General features: G+C 42.0%; 1 protein-coding gene across 1 annotated transcript in view; it reads left to right on the top strand.

Annotated features, from left to right (window-relative positions):
• Nucleotides 1-21,865, top strand: part of LOC120795795 (protein kinase C-binding protein NELL1-like) — a 240,812-nt gene that overhangs the window by 197,521 nt on the left and 21,426 nt on the right. The window contains exon 15 of the mRNA XM_040137971.1: nt 11,214-11,309. Coding sequence (XP_039993905.1) covers nt 11,214-11,309 — 96 coding nt within the window. The remainder of the gene's footprint in view (nt 1-11,213; nt 11,310-21,865) is intronic.

Below are 21,865 nucleotides of genomic sequence, written 5' to 3'. Positions count from 1 at the left end.
ACCACCCTCCGTTATGAAAGCTACTCACATCCAGCGGCTGCACCCCCCCCCCAACCATCACCACCACTACTCTGATAGGGCCATGCCCCCACGACTCTTCCATAGATGAAAATAGATAAAATCATCCAGACGTGGCGTGAGCTGGCAGTTAATTTTTGCCACACACTGATTCAGATGGAAAAAGGCAATGAGAATACTATTTTTTTTATGTTTGTTTTTTATGCAGTTGTTATTCAACATTTGAGTTTTTTTTTTTTTTCTCCCCTATACATAAAAAAATACCAAACACACAAAACTCCCACAACAAAGAGAACTGTTTTGGCTTGGGGTCATTTTATTTAGATTTATTCACAGCGTCTTGCCAGAGGTGTTTTTTTGTAAACTCACAGTATATTCTCCCCCTATCGCTTTTCATATTCATACTTAACTTGTACTTCGGCTGTGCAAGATTTCAAACACAAAAATGCATCTGTGAACCTACACACACCCAGTATGAATTTGAGCCCGTGCAGAGTAAGTTTTTCGACGCCAAGATAAGAATATAAACCATATAAATTAAAACTTTAAACCTGCAGTGATTAATTTTTTGGGGGGAAATTTTGGGGGATTTTGAAACAAAATAGAAACACAACAATAACATACTGTCACCTTTTAAGTTATTACGGGAAAAACTGGTGGCAAACAGTTGATCTTTACACATCTGGCGGACACAGAACAACATTAAAATCCATCTACTGTTGTCACTGGGTCCACCTGATGAATGTAAGTCCAATAGTCGCTCTCCTTGCAGCTCTGTTTTTGCTCTCGACCGACTCGTGAGGGAAGTACCTGGCTCTTTGGCTGCTAAATGCCTCACTATGTTCACCTGATAGTCGCTAACTGCGTCCGTCTGCTGTTCTGTGCTGGGGAGGTAGTGTACGGTGGGTTTTTCCGAAACTTTTCACAAAAAAAAAAGATGTCTGCTGTGTCTGGAAATGTCACTGACAAGAGAGGTGAGAGTGAACCAAAACAGTGAAACTGCGGGGCCATAAAAGCAAAACAATACTCTGAAAGACACCGAACTGCAGAGTCAAGACAAGCTAACAACAACCACACACATGAATGTTCTCTGATCTGGCACCTCGGTCACCAGGAGAGCATTGTTGCTCAGTGCCTTCTACAATTGTTTCAGATAACCGTTTGAAAATGTTTCCTATCACAGTTTTCTGATCTGCCACCTCTGCGCTTCCGATTTGCTTAGGCTTAGGTAACGAAAGCTACTTGATCGAGGTGCCAGTGTCAAAGCCGCATTCCATTTTTTGTTTATAAAATGTATCTGAGTCAATGTATCACATTTGATCTCAAATGTAAAACCAGACCAGATCCCAAAACTGGCTAACTCTTGATACCCAGTGGGTAAATGCTGAAGACTGCCTTTTTTGTATGGGCTTGTGTGTGACTTGCTTTTTTTTGTCGCGGACCCTATCGGTGCCACCTTTTCTGCTGGACTCAGCTCTCCTTTATGAAGGAGACCAATGCTGCTACCGCTGTTGCCAGTGAGGATGGTCTCATCTCGTGAGTCTGAGGACAAACGGAAACACCACCTACCGTTCATTCCGCATGCCAGGGCCACAAGAGCACAGGCGTTGTTCAAATGGCATGTGCTTCCATGTTCCCAGTTCAGTTAGCAGCCGGTATGATGATGGGTGGAACCATGTTAATTCAACGCGGGACTGATACTTGAGGTTTAATTAATGTCTTTTAACTGATACCCTACTTTGCTTGTACCCATCTTTAATCACGTCTTCTCACTTAGCCGTGCTGCAATCTGTCCCCTCCATCACTTGAACCGGGTCTAAGTTCATGACATGCTTCTTAAGTATTAGCCAGTCTGAGTACAAAAACTCGAAGGATCATCTTGTATTTGAAGCCAAGCAGGACCACAAGATTGAGCATTAGCGATTCTTTTTAAGGCAGCTTCCTACTTGTGGATATTTATGAAACTGTGACTTTGGATTAGGATTATAGAACATGCTTTTAAGAGATCAGTCTAACTCTCAAGACAGCGATCTACTGATTTTAAAGTGGCATTAAGCAGGGCTGTGTGGTAACAGATAAGTACGAACATAAGAACCTGGGGTTGTATTTTGCTGCCTAAAATGTAATGGCTAGAGGAAAAAAAAATTGGAATGCTTTTAAAGTGAGAGCAAGACTCTCAGAGGGCCATTTAAACATTGACAGCTGTTTAACGTCTAGAAAATGTGGCACAGAAAAAAATCTGTTTGTCAGTTTGCTTTTATTTTTCAGTCTAACTGTCTAACCTAAACTAATGGCCACGTCAGTGTTAGCTCTTCTGCTGCCATCTGGTTACGGGTCAGCATTTTCAAACTGTCTCTCTGCTCGCACTGTAGCTACAGGGGCAATGAATTGTGGCCACTGTAGTTCAAAGGTAGGCTTAGTTTAAATATCACATCAGCAAAGGGCCGACAGCCTGTCGTCCTGTGGAAAAAAACAAAACAAAAAAACAAAAACAAACCCACCTCATTGGTCGCCTGTGCAAGCAGCTTATTACAACCCATAGTTCAGTTTTGTTGCTAGGCGAAGTCTAGTGGACGTACGACGGAAGCGAAGGAAGTAGTCGGGTGAGGTAGTACAAGGAGCGACAAAGCCCGCTCCAGCATTAGGGGTGGATCGATGGGTCCACAACGGCCGACTGCTCTTCTTTTCCCATTCGAAGCAAATAGTCAATGTTGTTTTGGTCCATCCATGAGTGGTCCGCAACCTTAACTGCATATTTATTTATGGTAACCGCGACGACGAAGGCCCAGCATGCCCGCCGCCGCAGGGCAGTATTTAGAGGAGACGCTCCTGTGAGTTGTACCGGAGGGTAGGGGGAACTGTGGTATGTGGTCACTTCAGGTCGGAGGACTTGCTGAAAATGAATTCTGCAGAATTACGCCACACAAGTGTTATTGAATACATTATCGGCTAAAACTATTTACCTGAAGCTTTTCAATTTTTCCCTTTTTCTTCCTCTCTATGGTGGTACTCTCAGCAAAGTGATTTAAGAGTAATTGAAGGCAAACAGAATTCCTCCCACTTGCAGTGTTTAATGAAATACACTCCATGTGTAACCCAGCAGTAGCAACAATTTATGGAACAGCTTAGAGTGGCCTTTAATAGGAGTAAAAACATAAATTAAGGGAACGATAAAGAGGTCTTAGTATGTCACCATACTTATTCCTGGAATTGATTTTTTTTTTTTCTTTTAGTTCTACCTCAAAATGCAAATGAGTCTCTCTACTGGTTGCTCGCTCGCAGCTCTCCCGCCCTTCATTCTTGAGCAGTTTAAAACGTGTGGAGCTGAATTCCAGAGCGAGAAACCTCATAAAGCACCTGGTGGAATTAATTGTCATGTCAGCGGTATTGATCAACTACCCTTTCAACCCTCTGCAGATACATTATGGCAGTAAAAATCTTCCTTAATGCTTCTTTAATCCATGCCGACCGCCTGGCCTGAGTCCTTATGGTCTTGTAAGTGCAGTCATTATCTGTGATGTTCAGTAAATGCCGAACAGAGAGTACAGCCAGGGGTGAACTGCTTCTACCCTGATGCATTACAAAGTGAGGCTGATTTGTATGAGTAAATGACTTGGCCTTAATTCTTTCTTTGCTGAGTTTCTGGTTTTGTCAGCTCTTCCGTGCAAGCTGACGTTGGACTTCTACCTCTGCATTCAGGCCTGCTGTTGTGCAGTCATTAGCAGGGAAGTTATGCAGATTTCATACAGATTCATTGCGGAGAGAGAGGGGAGAGAGGAGGCCTCTTCCTTCCTCTGAGATCAGGTTTGTTGGAGAGAGAGAGAGAAAGAGGAAGAAGGAGTTTAGAGTCCATTATCTAGACCTCTGTTCTTCTGTCAGAACCACCGATAGTGTATTCTGTTGGAAGACATGCTTATGTTTAAAAGCTGCATTCATTGATTTTCGGCCACTAGGCCACACTAAACTGACATATTATCACAGTTAGACATTGTTATGGTCAACTTTTTAGCAAGCAGTTGCTTATTTGCACATCCAGCGGACACTGAGTAACATTATCATTCATTTGAAATGATGTCTCTGACCACCCGATGAACCGAATGTAAATGCAATATTTCCTCTCGTATTTGCTCTGCTTTAGTCACCAACTCCTGAGGAAAGTAGCTGGAGAAAACTATGACGTTTTACCAATGTTATATTTTCTTCATCAGCCCCCTTCTCTAGCTTAGTCTGCCGTGTGGTGGTGGGCAGGTAGGGCAGGTAATACTTCATATTTAGACGACATGTGGAAAGTAGGAGATTTTTGTGATGTTATTGGCTTCTTGTGGACATTGTCTAATTAGGCATGCGAGACAAAACCAAATAAGACTTGGAGCTTAAGGAGATCGCATTTGTCTGACTTGAGTCTCCAGGATTTTGAGTGAAGTGATAGATTTGCTGAAACAGAAATACCTGTGTTAGACATCTAAAAAAAAAGAAATGCTCCAGCGGCTTGAATTCCTGTGAGACTGACCCACTCCACTCAATACATGTGGCAGGACACTGAGCTCTGAGTCAGGTAGTAATTCTCTGTAGGTTTGTCACGATGAGTGACCTAGTCCCAGTTTGTGCCTCTCAACGATTAGTATTACTTCTGACTCACAGTGGTAAGCAGCTGTTTACCTGAAAGTTAAATACCCGTCAATGTTTGGAAAACCTTACGGTTCATAACCGCCATTCTCAAGATATTTCCGGAATCCTCAGAGAGTCATGGCTATCTCAGTGTTTGCGACGCTGGGTAATTAATCTTTTCAGAGAAACAGGTGCTTACCACTGTGACCCGAAGGTTGAGCTATTACATGTGAGGCACAAATTGGGACTAGGAGGGGGCCCCTTTCATATTATTTGCAGTCATTTGATTCAATGTTAGGGTCAAGATTAAAAATATTGAAAAATGCAGTTTTAAATTTCAGGGATTTGAACTTTCAGTTGGAGATGAGATCATTATCAGGAGGCTAACACTGTCTTAATGCAGCACATTACTGAGCTGTGCTGTACTCCATGTGACGCTAATTATTCGCTTAATTCTATTCTATCGTACAATTAGAAAGCTCTTTTTTTTTTTCTCCTTTCATACCTACTTGAATTTGTGGAATATCCATTGTCTTTCTCCGTGATATTCCTGCTACTAATTCTGAGATGCATCCTTGGATACGCAACGACCGTGAATGTGGCTGTTAGCCACGGCACAGAGTGGAATGATTCCATTCCCACCACCCACTGGAAAGCAATCTAGGCCCCATAATGAAACTCAAATAGCAAATCTATGGGTATAAGCATGTCTCAAGAAGTCACGAGTCAGCAACAGGCTCAGTTAAGCAGTGAGATAGTTTAGCCAGAGGTCAAGGGATAACGATAAAGAAGGGCAGTCTCCTCCTCATAGCCCCAGCACGGGCTATTTGTCGCTGTAGCGAGGAACCTGGTAATGTAATGTGGAGGGGGAGTGGAGGGAGGAGCGCTAGAGGAGAAATGGGAAAAAAAATATTTTGAATAGGAGTCGATGCGAGGCACACACAGAGGAGTGGAAGATGAGGGAAGGAGTTCTCGCAAAGCTTTGTATAAGTCAGTGGTGAGATTACAGTGGAGTTTGTGGAGGCTTGAGATATTTCCAGCAACAATGGCACATGTTACTGATCTGTAGCATCAATGGTAAACATCAGCCTTTGGTGTCAGAAGGGGAAACGTAGAGATCAGTTTCTAAAACCCAGGAGAAGCCAATGCAACAGAATACAATGCAGCCATACCTCTAGTTTTTTCTGAGTGTGTGTTGTGTACTGTATAGGATGCGAGATACCACTCCTCTTCAGTGGTATGGGATGCTCTCAGCTGCGCTTGTTGGACAGCAGCACTACATTTTATTTTTTCTCTTGTTAATATTATTTGGGAATGGAAAAACCATCAGTATAATACTTTCTTTGTACAGGTTCTTTACAAAAAAAACTTACATCTGTAAACAACCCCTGTGAAAGGCGTTTTTGAAAATATAGAAAGTCCTCAGAGAGCACATGATGTACAATACATCCACCAAACTGAACATCTAGCAAAGCAAATTCAAGTGCAACTCTTCGTGTTACCATTTGCCACTCTTTATCATAAATTGCATGAAAGAACGTAAACACATAATCACACTCATAATCACGTATAGAATAACCTCACACTACCTGCACACATTTGTGGCTGAAGAATCACTGCAAACTGCAAGTAAAAGTGTTCAAACATCACAGAATTTCAGTTTTTTTTTGTTTTTCTTGCAGGGTGGGCCATGATTGCAATGCAAAAAAAAAGGCCACAAGTAGTAACACAAGTCAAAGTGACTGCAGTTTTTAAGGAAAAATTTGCTCAGATGGCAAGCGTGTTGTTTATTTTATTAGATTTTAGTTTTTCCAATGGGGGTCAATGTCAGCTGATGCACTACAAGCTACAAGTTAAAGCATTTCAGCCCAGAATGTCTGCACCGAGGGTGAAAAAGCATCTTTCCAACAATCAATAGGTTGTGTTCTACACTGAATTGTAAGTCACATCATGAGCTGTCTGCACTAGAGTAGGGCTGCAAGGAAACCTTGATGGTGACGTACAAATCTAGCTTGAAATGAACTGGTGTTATTCTACGTTATTATTCAAAATTCAAAATAACATCTGTAAAACAGTATAATAACTCACTAACATAAATAAAAAATGACCTGTGTGAAAGCGTCTGAAAGGGAAGTTTAATTTTAGCTAATTTTAATCCAACAATTTGACTGGATTCTGTGCGAGGGGGGCATTCATTTGGTGTACACTTGGCAGCAGCATTATTACTGGTAGTATTATTGGTGACAGGATACCAGTGGTCTACATTTATGCTGTCCATGGGCAAGAATATGGTTGCCAGCAGCTTTGTTTGAAAAAAAAAAAAAAAACCCCAAAAAAACCGGGGTCTTAAAAGATACACACCACACCGACCTCCAGTGAAGCCCCCTCATCTTTGGAAGTCATTAGTTCGACAGGCGGGCAGCATTATGCTGATGGTGGTGAAATGATAATTATAGCTGGAGATAGATTGAGTCAATATAAGTGTAATTAATTTTTAAGTGTGAGGTTTATTAGTACAGAGGCAATCAGGCTCCTAATGAGTGCCTGGTAGAACGTCTTAAATAGTGAAACCAGTCAAATTAATAGCTCCAATAGCTTCTATCATGGTACTCTGCTTTTATTTATTGCGCTTATGCATTCGTTTGTATATTTAGCACTTTTTTTTTTTTTCGCCAAGAAACCAGTGTGATAATTTACTCGGATAAATTATGTTTGTTTGGATTCTGAAAGCAAAGGGAGACAAGCTGTTGCGCATACACGCCACACACACAGAGATAATACACTCACACACCCTATGCATGCGACTAAAGATTTTTCAGCTCATTAAGGCTCATCTTTCAAATCTTGTCATTAATTAAGCTTAGAAATACTAAAGTAATTTCTCTTTAATGAACTTGCTCAATTAAGTCTGCCCTCTTTTTGGCTTAATCCTCCTCGCTTTAAGCACTGACTAACTACTCTTTCTCTCTGACTCCCCCCACACTCGCTCTTCCTTTTGTTTCGTGGAGTACATTTCTCTGCCAGCTCTCCTCATCCTGCCTCTTCTGCTTCCTGTGTTTGTCTCAGACAGGTTTGATGCACGACACCCCGTGCGCTCCCAGAACAAATCAAAGTCGTTTGCACCGCCAGCCTGCTTCAAGCAAAAGGCAGTGAGACAGTTGCGCGAGCGGGCTCGCACGAATGCCCGCACACACAGCGATATGATTTTCAAATAACTACAAAATAGGCGGGCGAAATGTCACCTTGTGAATGGCGCAGGTATCTCTGTAAGTGCTCAGTAACAAAAGGCATCCACATACCAAATTTAATCTAAATCTGACTGGTGGTGGAGCAATGTCAAAGTTCGAAATTTTGACCTTAGAGTAAATTATTACCCCCATTAGAGCAGGTTTGACCTCTATTTATGGACTGTGGGTTTTTAGTCCTGTTTCTGAGACTCAACAATATTTCCAGACAAGTGACCACTAAGTGGTGGGGCAAATGATAAATGTCCTCTGTCAGTAGCTAAGGCCAAAATAACATAGCTGTATAATGCTGATGAAGACTCACCAAGCAGTTTATTAGGAACACCTTTACACCGGCTTATTTATGCAATTCTCCAGGCAGCCAATCGCGTGGCAGCAGTTGAATGCATAAAATCCGGCAGATACAGGTCAGGAGCTCCAGTTAATGTTCACATCAAACATCAGAATGGGGGGAAAAAATGTGATCACAGTGACTTTGATCATGGCACGATTGTTGGTGTAGGGTCAGTCAGCAACAGCATGAATCCATAGACGCACCCTGCCTTGAGTCAACAGTCCAGGCTGGTGGTGGTGGTTTAATGGTGCGGGGAATGTTTTCTTGGCTCCACTTTGGGGCCCCTTAATACCAATCAATCATGGCTTCAATGCCACAGCCGATCTGAGTATCGTTGACCATGTGCATCCCTTTATGACCACAATTAACCATCTTCTAAAGGCTACTTCCATGATAATGCACCGTGTCACAAAGCAAAAGTCGTCACAAACTGGTTTCATGAACATGACCGTGAGTTTTGTGTACTTCCGCGGCCTCCCCAGTCAGCAGATCTGAATCCAGTTGAACACCTTTGGGATGTGATAGAATGAGAAATTCGCAGCATGAATATGCAGCTGATAAATCTGCAGAAATTAGGTGTCGCAATCATGTCAACATGGACCCGGAATCTCAAAGGAATATTTCTCAAAGGTTGAACTGAGGATTTTTTTTGAGAGCTAAGGGAAGCCACGTCAAGTATTAGTATAGTGTTCCAAATAAAGTGCTTAGTGAATGTATATAACCTCTCAGGCTCTGGTCACACCAGCGCTTACAACAGAAAAGGATTTGACAAGAATCAAATCATTGTTTGCAAGGACACACAACTAAATTTCACCGTGGAACCTCTTGAAATCACCAGGCACTTACCGTAGGCAGGAGGTAGACGGTCAAGTGTGGAGACTACAGTTTGTTTCCCATCTACCATTAACACCAGTTTATTTAGGCCATGAAGGTGACCTTTCCCTAATTAAAATTCAAGTAGTTTAAGTAGTATTTAAATTAGTTTTAATTGCCTAAACCAAACCAGACTTTGAGTAAAGTGCTGGCAGGTCAGAAAATGCTAATGAGTCATTTTGGAAGGCACTGACTAATGATCAGTTTTGTTATGCAGGTGTAAGGAGCCCCCCCTCCACTTTTTTTTTTCCTTCTTTTTTTTTTTTTTGGTTCGTTTCTATGATTGGTGCCATGGCCCTCTTAGCAGCAATACTAGGCCCTTAGAAAATACATACTGCAACTGCAAGAGAAAGTTTAAGGAAGCAAATCCATGCTGGCTAGGATTTTATCACGTTTCTCTCAAGCGTGGCACAACGGTGGCTCAGGTGGAGCAGATCATCCTTGACACTGACCGTCAGCTCCGCTCCTGACGTTCAGGTTAGCTCCTTGCATGGCTGCTTAGCCACAATCAGTGCGTGAATGTGTGTGCTTTGGTGAATGAGAGAGGCTTTGCAAAGTGCTTGCACTGTTCTCAGGATAAAGGTGCTATATAAACCAGTCCACTCACCTTGGAGCCAAGCTCCGAGTATCCACAATAAATTGACATCCTTGTGCTAAACCAAAACCGAGCTTTTAGAATAAAACCACTAAAAAAAAAACAGAAATAATATTCAGTTTTGTAGCATAAGCATCAAGTGACGGGAGGTTCACAACTGTTAATTGTAACCAATGCTTCCAATAGAAAAAATAAAACCTTGTCTCGCTCTTCAAACAGCTGATTTAACATGGTTTCACTTGTATTATAAGTTTAAAAATATGAAGTCACAGCAGTTTTGTGTTTTTGATGTAGCTCTATGACAACGTTGCCTGCACATAACAGAAAGAAATATTTGCCCTGCTGCATTCTGTCCTGCTCCTGGTGTAGCTCTACAGTTTAAGTCATTAAAAGGACATTTCATCCATTGAACAGTACATTGGAATTCTTCATGCCACCAGTCTTTAAATTGACTGGTTCTTTTAAACCTTCAACAACACAACACTGGCATATTATCATTCATTTGGATTTGTTTTTCTGTCATGTGATTAGTTTAAGTCCAATATTCAATCTCCTATGAGTTCTGAATTGGTCTAAGGGAAATGTCCCGCTCCTCAGCTTATAAGTACTCTTTAGTTTCTTCCCCAGCTGCTCGATAAATTTGTCTGTCTGCCATTTGGTGCTGGACAGAGAGTACAGTGGGGTTTTTCGGAGCTTGTTTGCAAATAACAGCTGCTCACCGCTACAGGAGGCGAAGTTGATCAGAGTGTTGAGTCTGAACCATACAGTCAATGCGCCGTAAAGCCGAAACAATGAGCTAAAAGAGCTGAAAAGCTCAGTAGAGTTGAGGAGTTGGGATAAACCCACAGCAATGATTCTCAGTGGGTTTGTCACTGTGATTGACACCTTTCACATTACGAAGAGTGATTTGACCCATTGTTAATTTAAAGATATTTATTAGTGCAACTTTAAAAAGGACAGCACTATTGCCAGCGTCCCTCCAAGTCATATTTTACCTGTTTTTACTTTCTGTCTCCATCGCTTAACTCTGATACATTTACGGCCACACGGGGTAGGTGACCTCCTAGATGTTAACAAGAGATTTGGCATCAGACACTTTCAACGAACCAAAAATACATTTTAAGGAGGACAGGCTACAGTAATGAGCTGTGTATGAGGTGATGTCAGGTTATAAAAACTGTAGCAGAACAGCCTCTTTCAGATGCGCAACGCTGCCATTATAGATGCCGTGATAATATTTTTTTTCAGGTGGCTTCATGGCACTCCACATCCTCAGCACGCACACGTGCACAGACACGCGCTCACACTTCCAAACATAAAAACACCATTTATTAAACCCATGTGAATGGGGGGGGGGAAAGAGTGCCTCCCAGAACTGTTACACTGCTTTTAAAAATAGTCAGGTCATAGTCACTTTGCACCTCGAAATGCCTTGTCGAATCCCTAAATGGCAGGAATTCAAAGCGTTTTTTTGCACTGCTGTGATGTGTAGTACATGCAAACAATCTGAGCCAACAAATTTCTCTTTTTCTCTTTCTAGCCTTCTGTGAAGAGGGATGTAGGAGCGGAGGGACCTGTGTGTCTCCCAACGCATGCGTCTGTCCCTCAGGATTTACAGGTCGCCGCTGTGAGACAGGTAAGACCCGAGGACCCCGGCCGACCTCTCTCACGTCCAGCTTGTTCAGCTGTCCCTCGTCATTAAAAGCTCAGCTGGAGCATCATATTGTTTTCATGGAGTTTCAGAAGTGACCATCAGAGGGCTGGTTCATCAGGTCGGTCTTAGGGCTCGGTGGCTGCCCTTTGTTTCTTTCTCTGTTTCCTTTCTCTCCCTCTCTCCCACTCACTCTGTCTCCTGCACACACACACACACACACACACACACACACACACACATATGCACGCACACTCTTTCTGCTCCAACCCTAAAGCCCTGTGTTTAAATTGGACACTGCAGAGATTAAGGATCCCAGGAGAGCTGTAGAAAGGGACAGCTAATTCTTCTCTACTCGCCTCCTCCCTTCTCCCTCCCTCCTCCCTCTCATTTCCTCCTCCATTTTCCTTCTCACCCCCCTTTCTTTTCTTTCTTTTGTCTTCCCTTCCCATTTCCTCCCTTCCCTCCTCTTATCTCTTCTCTTTTTCTTCCTACTGTCTTCCTCTCTTCTCCTATCTTTTCCTTTCTTTTTTACTTCTCTTCTCATCCCTTTTTGTCCTCTTGTCCCCTTCCCCTCTCTGCTCTCGTCTGCCTCCTTTTTCCCTCCCTCATTTCCACCTCCCTACGCGTTCTTTTTCCTGCTCCTCTTCCCTCCCTCGTTCTGCCTCCCCCTTCCTGTCATCCTGTCTCATTTGTCTCTCCTCGTTCATTCATCTCTTCTCCTTTCCTTTCCTACTCTCCTTTCCTCTTCCCATTCCTTTCCCGCACCACTGCCTCTGCTTCTACCTTTTCTACCACTCCCTCTTCTCATCTTTGTCTGCTCATTGAACATCTCTTTTCATCCCCCATTTCGCTCCTCTCCTCTCCTCTGTTATTAAACCTTCTGTCTCTGCGGTCTCATTTTACAGAGGTGATTAACCAGCTCTCACAGAGCACACCATACACAGGTCAGCTATTCACAGCATGTTGCCATGGTTTCCCTTTAGATACCAGATTACACATACATGTGCACAGTATTGGTGACATAAGCTTTACATGCGGCTACAACCACTAATACCTCAGGTATTGCTGTCAGTCCTAATAGAATCTGTTAACGCGTAGAGCAGAGGATTAATTGTACAAGTCTGTTTGCTGTTAGTCCCCCCGGGATACATTTCCTGTCTTCATCACGTCTGTGTTGTCTGTGGATAAAACTCTATGAAAAGCACCAGTCAGTAGGGAGCAGGTGATATCAAGCGTAAAAACTACACAAATGCCTTTGTGTGTGTGTGTGTGTGTGTGTGTGTGCATGTGTGTGTGATAATTCTTTGTTGATTTTACAAAGGGATAATAAAGAACTGTGGTCCCCGCCCACTCCCCCCCCACAAGATTACACATTGTATATGGGTAAACCGCGGCCCAGCTCACACCGTTATATAGCACATCTTAAGTAAAAAGAAACGCACAGCTCTTTATGTATAAGAATATTAAATTTAATGAAGAAAGTTTAATGTTTTTCTTATAGTAGTGATGATAAAGCACTTTCTGAAATAGGATTTTTTTTTTTTTCTACATACAGTTGGTTTGAGTTTCTCACGCGTTTGGGTCTGAATTCTGAATTCTGCTGAAGTTCCTTCAGGTTAGTGAAGTGGAGAGAGCTGCCCTGAAATTTCGGAGCTGTGTGTGCGTGTGCCTCCGTCAGTGCATTTAGGGGAAATACATAAATTCCAGCTGCTTTTAATTGTTGACCAGTAACTATAAGTTGAAAGTTGACAGTTAATTACAGGAGAGCTGTGAATATTCATCCTTCAAATTTTAGGAGACACAGAGAATTTTTATTCACTCTGTAGTTACTTAGTGACTCCTTTTCTTTCACAACACTTTTAACTTTGTTGTGAAGAAAATACTGACAAAACGTATTCAGAAATATGCTCAGGTCTGAGTATCTGAACCTCTGAGAGGTAATCAGTGGCACTCGACAAATGCGGAGCACATTTTAGGAAAGCTGGGAAAATCGACCAAGGGCTAACCAACCTCACAACGCACAGCATCAAATACCCATCAGTTAATTAACATGGCAAGCTAAACTGTCAGGTGCTGTTCTCTGAAAATGAAATGTTACATAAAAACGGTAACGTTTCACCGTCGCGGCTTGACACAGACTTTACATCTCTGCTTGTGAATTGAATTTTGATGACTAACCAGATGCAAGATTGGTTTGAAAAAGGACTACATTGCATCTGCAAAATGATCCTGTCGCCTCTCTTTGAAACCCCTTTAGAGGGGGGTGAGAAGAGGACAAGGTTATGCAAAGAAGAAACTGAAGTGCTGAAGTGGGGAGCAGATGAGGTGCAGAAAGCAGCCCTCCCCTCTTATCTACTAAAAGGCACCAAAATATGAACTAACACATCATCCTGCTAATGAGGGTCCTCCCTATTGCCCTCTGGCTGCTGCCTGAGGGTGTTACAGATATGATGCAGTGTAAAACCCCTCTGTCCCTCTACATCAAAATTTTTGTCTGTCTCTGGTTGTCAAACTTGTTTTTCTCTGTATATCCCATTCGCAGTAATTATAGAAGAACAGCGTTGGACATCTATTCACTGTGAGCTTACATGACTGTGAGCCACCGACGCCTCTATGGTTTAACTTTGACAATATTTTTAGATTTTGTAGTTTTCTAGAAGCGGATGAGGGATAATTAAGATAAACATGAACAAAATCCTGAACATTTTGAGGGGTCGTATCTTTATATCAAACTAGAAATGGGTAAATCTCTGAAGAAAAGCACGTGCTCGATTTTGCTGAAAAAGTGCACTGAAATATTGAAAGCAAAGCAAATGTCTTATTATATTAATGAATTTATAATGTAAATATACAATGAAATATTATGATTATTGGGTGCTTCTGAAATCTAATTTTACGAGAATAACATTTCAAACTGGCTGAAGTTGAATCACTGAAAGAGGTTGAAGTTGCATTTGAAGAGAAAGTGCTGAAAGGAATTAAAGTGTCAGTTCAAACGTCACAGTGAGCTCAGATTAAGAGCATAAATCATATTGTTCAAGTATCACTTGTGACTGGATTTGGATCTCACCTCCCCGCTCTATATGCAAATAAACACATAAATCAATTCCGCTGGCAAAAAAGAGCAAACGTGTTGTTTGTTTTTTTTAACTGGTGGGAGACAGCAATGCACTTCCCGTGCCTGGTCTGTCGAAAATTAAAAGGAGAAGAAGAAATCAAATCAAAACAATACAGGCTGGGTCTGTTCCTTCGCGTGGTCCAGACAAACTGAATTATCCAAGATGATTGACACACTCGTAATATATCTCTCTGGGCTTTTCGACATTTTCAGACGTTGTGGACAAAGCCAGCTTATGCGATTTGTGCGACTTTATTTATTTGTTTGCGAATGAGTACGTACTTCCATTTACCCAAAGGACGTCGGTTGAGTAGACGGTCCTTCGGTGTGGCCCAGGACACATTTGTGTACACACTGCTAAAAGAATGTGGCCATATGCTGCCCAGACTACTTGTGATCGGATCACCCAAGACGCATGTTAATGCCAGGTGTGAACAGGGTCTATGTTTCTATTACCCAGTAAGATCTATAATTATTTAACAGAATACATATTTGAAATAACCATTTTCCCTTAAGAGTTGCCATACTTTTTGTTTGACTCTAAACATGTCACATCTACAACTGTCTTATAAATTTTAAGCAAGTACAGCCATAACAAAAAAACATGTAGCATCATACAGTGTGTTATTATAGTGTTATGGAAGTAAAATACTTCCATGTCCTTAAAGTGCTGTCGGGATGGTGGAGTTTCCCTGGACGACTGAGGTCTGGATGGTGGAGTTTCCCTGGACGACTTGCCATAGGCAACTTGTACAAGCTGTACAGCAGATTCTTGTTTTAACTCCATGCACAGCATGTTCTCTGTGTCTGTCTCTGTGTTTAACTCTCAACCTGTCTCTACCGGAGAGTATCTGTAATACCCTCTGTCTGTATGTCTCCCGTGTACATCTGTGTCTATCTTCTTTCTCCACTTCCATCTCCATCTCCCTCTCCCTCTCTGCCGCCCTTCCCTCCTGTGTAATAAAACAGATCACTGCTCCACTGACTTCTCTCCTCTGTGGTGTATACTGTGGCTCAGTGGGAGGTTGAGGGCATCTAGTTATAAAAAAACATGGGAAATGAGTTGATCTTTTCACTGATCTTTCCATCTTCTCCCACGTTGAGTTATTCCTCAGGGTTGCCTGTCTTTCTCCAGTTTATGAAGCCACCACAGATCCACTGTTGGATCCTTGTGATTTATTTTATGAAAGGTTTTACTCCACAGGCTCAAAAGCTGAACAGCTCCCGATGAACGACGGACTCCCAGTTCACACATTGTGAAATATATACTACTACTTTGCCAAAACAGCCAATGCAATGCAGGTGCTGTATTGCAGAGTATGTGGTTACGTTAGAGTTGACCCATTCTGTAAAAAACATTGTGCTACAAGTTGACTTCAGTGTGACCATTGAGGATATGAGTTATGAAGAACTTCTTCACTCCAGACTTCAAACTGTAAACCTGACAAACTAGATGTTAAAAATATCCAATTGTGAAGATAGATCAACCTCTAAGCAACATTAAAGGATATGTTAAGGATAGACTGTTTCAAATCTATCTTAAACCAATACTCAAATATGCATATTGAGAGAGAGAGCACCCAATAATATTTTCGACTGCCTGTGATGGAGATCTCCTCCTAGGGTGACTCCAGTGGAAGACATGGGGAACAAAATCTACAAGCCTAGTTCTGTACACAAATGCATTCTAAAGTTAAGACAAAGCTAAGATGAGGCTTCAGCAGTCTCACTCAGACAAATCAATTGGGTAACCAATTTTACCCGATTTTACCCCATTTTACATCAGAATTTACACTCTTTTTAGTGTGACATTTCCGCTTTATGTTTTGTTGGACCTTTATTTGCTTGCTGAGCTGCTGCATAATAAAGTAACTGTAACTTTGGAAGATAACCACTCAGACTGCCGGAGCCTGAAAATACCATCAGCTAAACTTAATAAGGCATTTTTGCCCCGAACAAGGACTGCATTTTTTAACCCCCATCACTTACATTCTTCTCCTATTCATTAGCATCACTTCGACCCTATGACAGGTGGAGTACAACTGTGAAACTACTGTGCAACTGTATTTTCACTTTCTGGATGATAGTTCCATGTTGGTCCGACATCACTCAGCAATGACGTGTGGTCTTTGGTGGTTTGCAGGTAAAAAGATGTTGTCTACTGAGATAGGGCATGGTTGAAACACAGAAATAGTCATTTGGACACTGGTGAAACAACACCAGCATTTATATGTAACCTAGATGTCCAAAAAAAACCTACTTATACATGAAACCCTTAAATACTGAATCATGTCGGTAACAATTTAGTGTAGCAAGTAGACATTTTGTGACATGCAAGTACAAGAGGTAAATTAAATTGAGCGTTGATACCAGTAGTAGTATAGAGCAGCGTATCATCCCCTCATTATTGCCTGGCTGTGGCTTGTGGTCACTGTAACTGCTCCTGCCGTTCATTTTCTGAGCATTTACTGGTCACAGGTTTGTCAGGTGGCAACAAACGCAAGCCCTGGTCACTCTTCCTGCCTGAAGACACGCTACTGTAAATGTGACATTTTCTGTGATGCTGTTTCAGTAGGTTAGTAGGGCTGAGAAAAGTTTAATTATGTAAACCACAGTAGTGCAGAGGATTCTCTGGAGAGTTTGGGGATTATTTTAACTGTGTGTGGATTATTTCCCATTTCCTCGCTCAGCTAAAACTCACAGTCTGGGCTGTCACAACGTCCTCACGTATCCCCGTTGGGAGAAATTCACAGACGGGGCAGAAGTTAAGCCTGGCAGAAAGTACTAAGTGCTCTTGTTTACATTGTAATGGAAGGAAACAGAGAGAAATGTGAAATGCTGTCTGACTGCTTTCCTTCCTGTGGCTGTAACAAAGATGGATGGTGTGTGTGTGTGTGTGTGTGTGTCTGTGTGTGTGTGTGTGTGTGTGTGTGTGTGTGTGTGTGTCTACTCTAGCATATTGTACCTCATACCACAGGAAGGTCACCTGTCCACTTCAATACCACAGACAAAGAGAATGAATGGCTGTTCACACACACAAAACACACACTTGTACATGCACAACAGTTAACAAATATATTTATGTGGAGCAACAGTAATTATTGACTGTGTGTGAATGAAGTGAGCTTTTATTACGATTAATAAAAAGGTTTTGCTAGGAGGGCGATGGAGGGCATTTTAAATAATGTGCTCTCCAATAAAAGGAGAGTCAGAAACCTTGTGGAATTAGGTCATTCTGTGCTTACACTTTAAGGTAAGACTTAACTGAGTTTATTGTAGTTTTCCTCACCACCCACAGTGTTAACAAGAAGAATAAACACAACAACATCGTCATCCCATACGGGTCTGGACTTTGTGAGAAACTCAGGAGGATCTTCAATAAGCACGGCATCCCTGTATTTTTCAAGAAAGGCAATCTAGTGTGTGCAGTCCAACGCAGGGAGGAATGCACAGACTTATATGTTGGTGGAATTAAACAACCACGGAACAAACACATGGCTCAACACAAGAGGGACACCACCTCAGGTCAAGACTCAGCAGCTTACCTACACCCCAAGGAGAAGGGATTCTCCTTCGAGGACAGCAACATATATATTTTGGATAGGCAGGACAGGTGGTCTGAAAGAGGAGTAAAGGAAGCAATCTACGTTAAAGCAGAAGAACTCAACTCAACGTCACTCAACGTCACTCAGCAGAGGAGGGGGGCCTCTCAGCCCTTCCCAGGAGATTTAACAACCATTCACACTGGGCCTCGTGTGACTCCAGCGACTCTAATGACTGTGGACAACAGCCAGCAAGCACTAACAAACCAGGTGACATCTCTGGCCTTGATAACGGCCCCACAGAGGTTAAATACCTGGGACCTCCCCATCAGTCAGTAAGAACTGAAGAAGCCTCTCGAAGGAGAGGTGAAAGGTCTTCAAGGGATAAGACCAAGTCCATTTGCCCTCGATTCAACTCTTCTTGGATAACCATGACCTGGATGACTCAGAATCTTCACAGACATACTGTATATACACACACCGTTCAGTCACAACATTAAAACCGGTAACTGGTTTTAATGTTGGGGCTGATCGGTGTACAGTGCCGTTTTTGTTTTCTTTTTTAATAACCTACCTTCTCCTGTTTCATGGAATTGAAAAATCAAATTTGATGCACCAACACCTTAGTAATCTAGGAATCTACCTCCTCAAAAATCAAGCGTGAAGAGTTGACTAACTGACTGACTGTCATAGAGCATTTAATGTTGTTCACACAGCACACGGGAACAAAATAATTGTGCATAATCTACGGGGGAATTGTTATTGTTCCATTTGTGTTCCTCTCATCCGTACACCTTCATTTAGAGAGGCTCCTTGCCACATAAAGTTGCTAAATATGGAAGGTAATGAGTTTCCTGTAGTTGATGAAAAATGGTACACAATAGAGGAGCGCGTGTGTGTTATGTGTGTCTGCGTGTGGGCGCCAAGTGGAGCAATGGCTTACAGACAAGGTCTGTAAGCCATTGCGCTGAACAATAGATGCGCTGAACAATAGATGATGAAAAACAGCTGGATTACAGGTGGAAAGGTTTTTCTACTTTTAAAGCAGAATGTGTTTCAATTCTAATACAGATGTGAAGCTTGCAGAGGTCATGTAGTTGATGCAGTGCAGTCAGAACTAAGATTTTTGTTCTGATCAATGTGTATTGCAGTGTCAATGAAACAACTGATGATGAAGAGTGAGGGAATTGTGTTTTTTCACAGTTGCCCAGTTTTAGGGGACCAACACTAAAAGGACAAATTAAGACGAACTTAAAGATAAACTTGATAAAGGTAACATACTTAAAATTGTGTTGCAGATCCTTTACAGTCAGCGACTATCTGAAGTAATTTGTTATCTTCCCTGCTGGAGCTTCATTTCCTCCTTGTTTCAGGGACAGTTTGGGTTCAAATCTTTGTCACAGCAGTATTATTAAGTGAAGTTTCGCATAAAACTCTCGTCAGTTGAATGGAATCGCTGGGATTGGTGAGTTTGCTCACCAGGAAAAACGTAAACGTCGTGTGCACCACATGTAGAGTTCGACTTTTAGGGAACTTTGAGACGCAAATGCATGCCATTTACCAATTGCAAACCAAGTGCCGACTTTTAATGGAAGAGAGTGAACCTTAGAGTCCACAGTGGAGGATGCTCCCATATTAACTGGGCTGCACTGTCCGAGTTTTTAACTTTTTTCTGCCAGATGAGAAACAATACCAGTAGAGCTTTTCTTTTCACATTCGTTTTGCCATGGACGAAACAGTGGCTACCACTGGTTGTTCGCCACTGTGTGACCTACAAGCATCACCAAATTCCCAGTACCTCCTATTTCGCACGGACGCACAAATTAAATTTCTTCAGCAAATGGAACAGATGATCAGCTATTGGGCTCAGGTGACTTTCTTCGCTAGTCAAGAGCATTGCACTGTTTGGCCCTGGGGAAAAAAGAAAAAAAAACTTAACTGCCTTAACTGTATTTTAGGCTCGTAGCTCTGATCTACCGTTCTAAAACTGACTGTTCCAGCGCTGTTCACCCAATATAGATTTAAACACCCTGACACACCCTTGAAGCGGAAAGTAGACGGTTTAATTTTATAATCGTTGTACACCTAATTTTCAGAGACAAGAAAAGGAGAAGATGAGAGAAAAAGTTACACCTCATGTACTATATAATTAAAGCAGCAGTGAAAAACATTGTACAAAGAGACACTTTTCACAATTTATAGACCAATGCTGAGAGGGAGGCAGGATTATTTTCATTGGGAAGGCAGGCAGCTCTGCCGCCTGTTTGTTTACTGTAGATGTTCAAACTGGTCGTTATTGCTTTTCTTTTACAAATCTTTCTCAACATGTGCATAAACAGGCGTATTTGCTGATACAAGAGAAGTGTTGAGCCGACTGAAGGTACAGTACGTGGAGGGCAACACCGCGGAAGCTTAAAAGTATGCGCGTTGACAAATTCCTAATGAATGGATGAATGAATGAATGAGAAATCTTGCTTCTTGATTAAATCACAGTGCCCTGATCCTAATCTGCACTGACCATTGTACATTATTTGCAACTGTGACAACAAATAATTTGAATAGTTATAGCGACAGCAAGATTTGCAGCAGACATGCAGTGTACTGTAAGTTCATTAATCAGACTGTCTGCTGTATAAAGTGATATGTGGTCTGACTGTGCTGTATATTAGAGCCGCTGGCAGCCTTCTCTGTGCAGCCATAGTGACTGATGACTGCTGCATTCTGTCGCATGGCTAAATAAAGCCACTCAGCTCTCTGGCTGTCTGCATTACAACCTCAAAAGCTTTGCAATCGTGAGCCGCTAAATAAATATAGTATGACAAAGGTAACACGATTATTTTGCCGGTGTTTTAATTTTTGTCCCTTGCACTTTTTTCAAAATGCTGTACGTATTTTTATTCCCCGTGCAACTCTCTGAACCCCTTCACTCCCTATGAATATGAATTTGACGCTAACAGAGGAGACTGAGGCCAAACAGACACAAAACAAATTCCACATATTATTTGATCTGATCAGATCCAAGGGCCACTTTATTGTCCTCTTGTTGTATATTGTTTATTCTCCTTCCTGTTTTCCCAAGGGCCAAGAAGTATCTTTAAGTTATTTGTCATGTTTTAATGTTATGTCATTGTCTGGGTTTGTGCCTCAATAATTTTGCTTTTTCATAAAAATATGTTTAAAAAAATTGGCCATGATACAATAAAGTACAAACCTGGACAGATATTCCACGCTGTCAGACTTTATCTCACTGGCATAGTTGCTTAAAGAACAAAACAATTAAAAGAAAAAATGTTTCCTCTGTAGCACAGGGGCAAAACTCTTTCCCACTACTGTAAAGATCAGGGGTTCAGTTACCAACAACGGTATCTCTGATTTGGTTATTTGTTGCGATGAATAGACTTGGCAGTGTTCGTGGGTGGAAGCACGTTGAGGGATCATGCCCCTGTTGCTGGTATGAACACCCACACAGAAAAACATACATTCATTGCAGTGCATCAACTGGAGGGTTGAGAGAACAACAGCTTCAATTCACGAAGTTTTATTCTTGATGGTGTCTTTACTAACGGCTTTGATGACTTTTTACCATTAAAAAATTAATCCTGTTAAACCAAATCAAGGTCACATTTGACACTTGATGCGGAACTGAATCGGCACTGAGGGAATCTAAGCGCTACTGGATTAAACCGCTACTGCGTGCCGCAACTTCAGCACGCACTGTAATACAGCCCAAGCACGTGGACATTCTGCCCTCTCAATGCACCTGCTCAGCACTGCTCTTTTGTCGAAGGGTCAGCCTCTCTCAGCCACCAGTCGCCTCTAATCTCGCTATCTTTCAGTGGGATGTCAGAGAGGGAATCTTTTGGTGGGTCTCTGACTGG

The sequence above is a fragment of the Xiphias gladius genome, chromosome 1 (assembly GCF_016859285.1).
Source record: "Xiphias gladius isolate SHS-SW01 ecotype Sanya breed wild chromosome 1, ASM1685928v1, whole genome shotgun sequence".
Classification (NCBI taxonomy): Eukaryota; Metazoa; Chordata; class Actinopteri; order Istiophoriformes; family Xiphiidae; genus Xiphias; species Xiphias gladius.
Note: the sequence above shows the minus strand (reverse complement) of the source record. Positions and strands in the feature narration are given on the sequence as shown.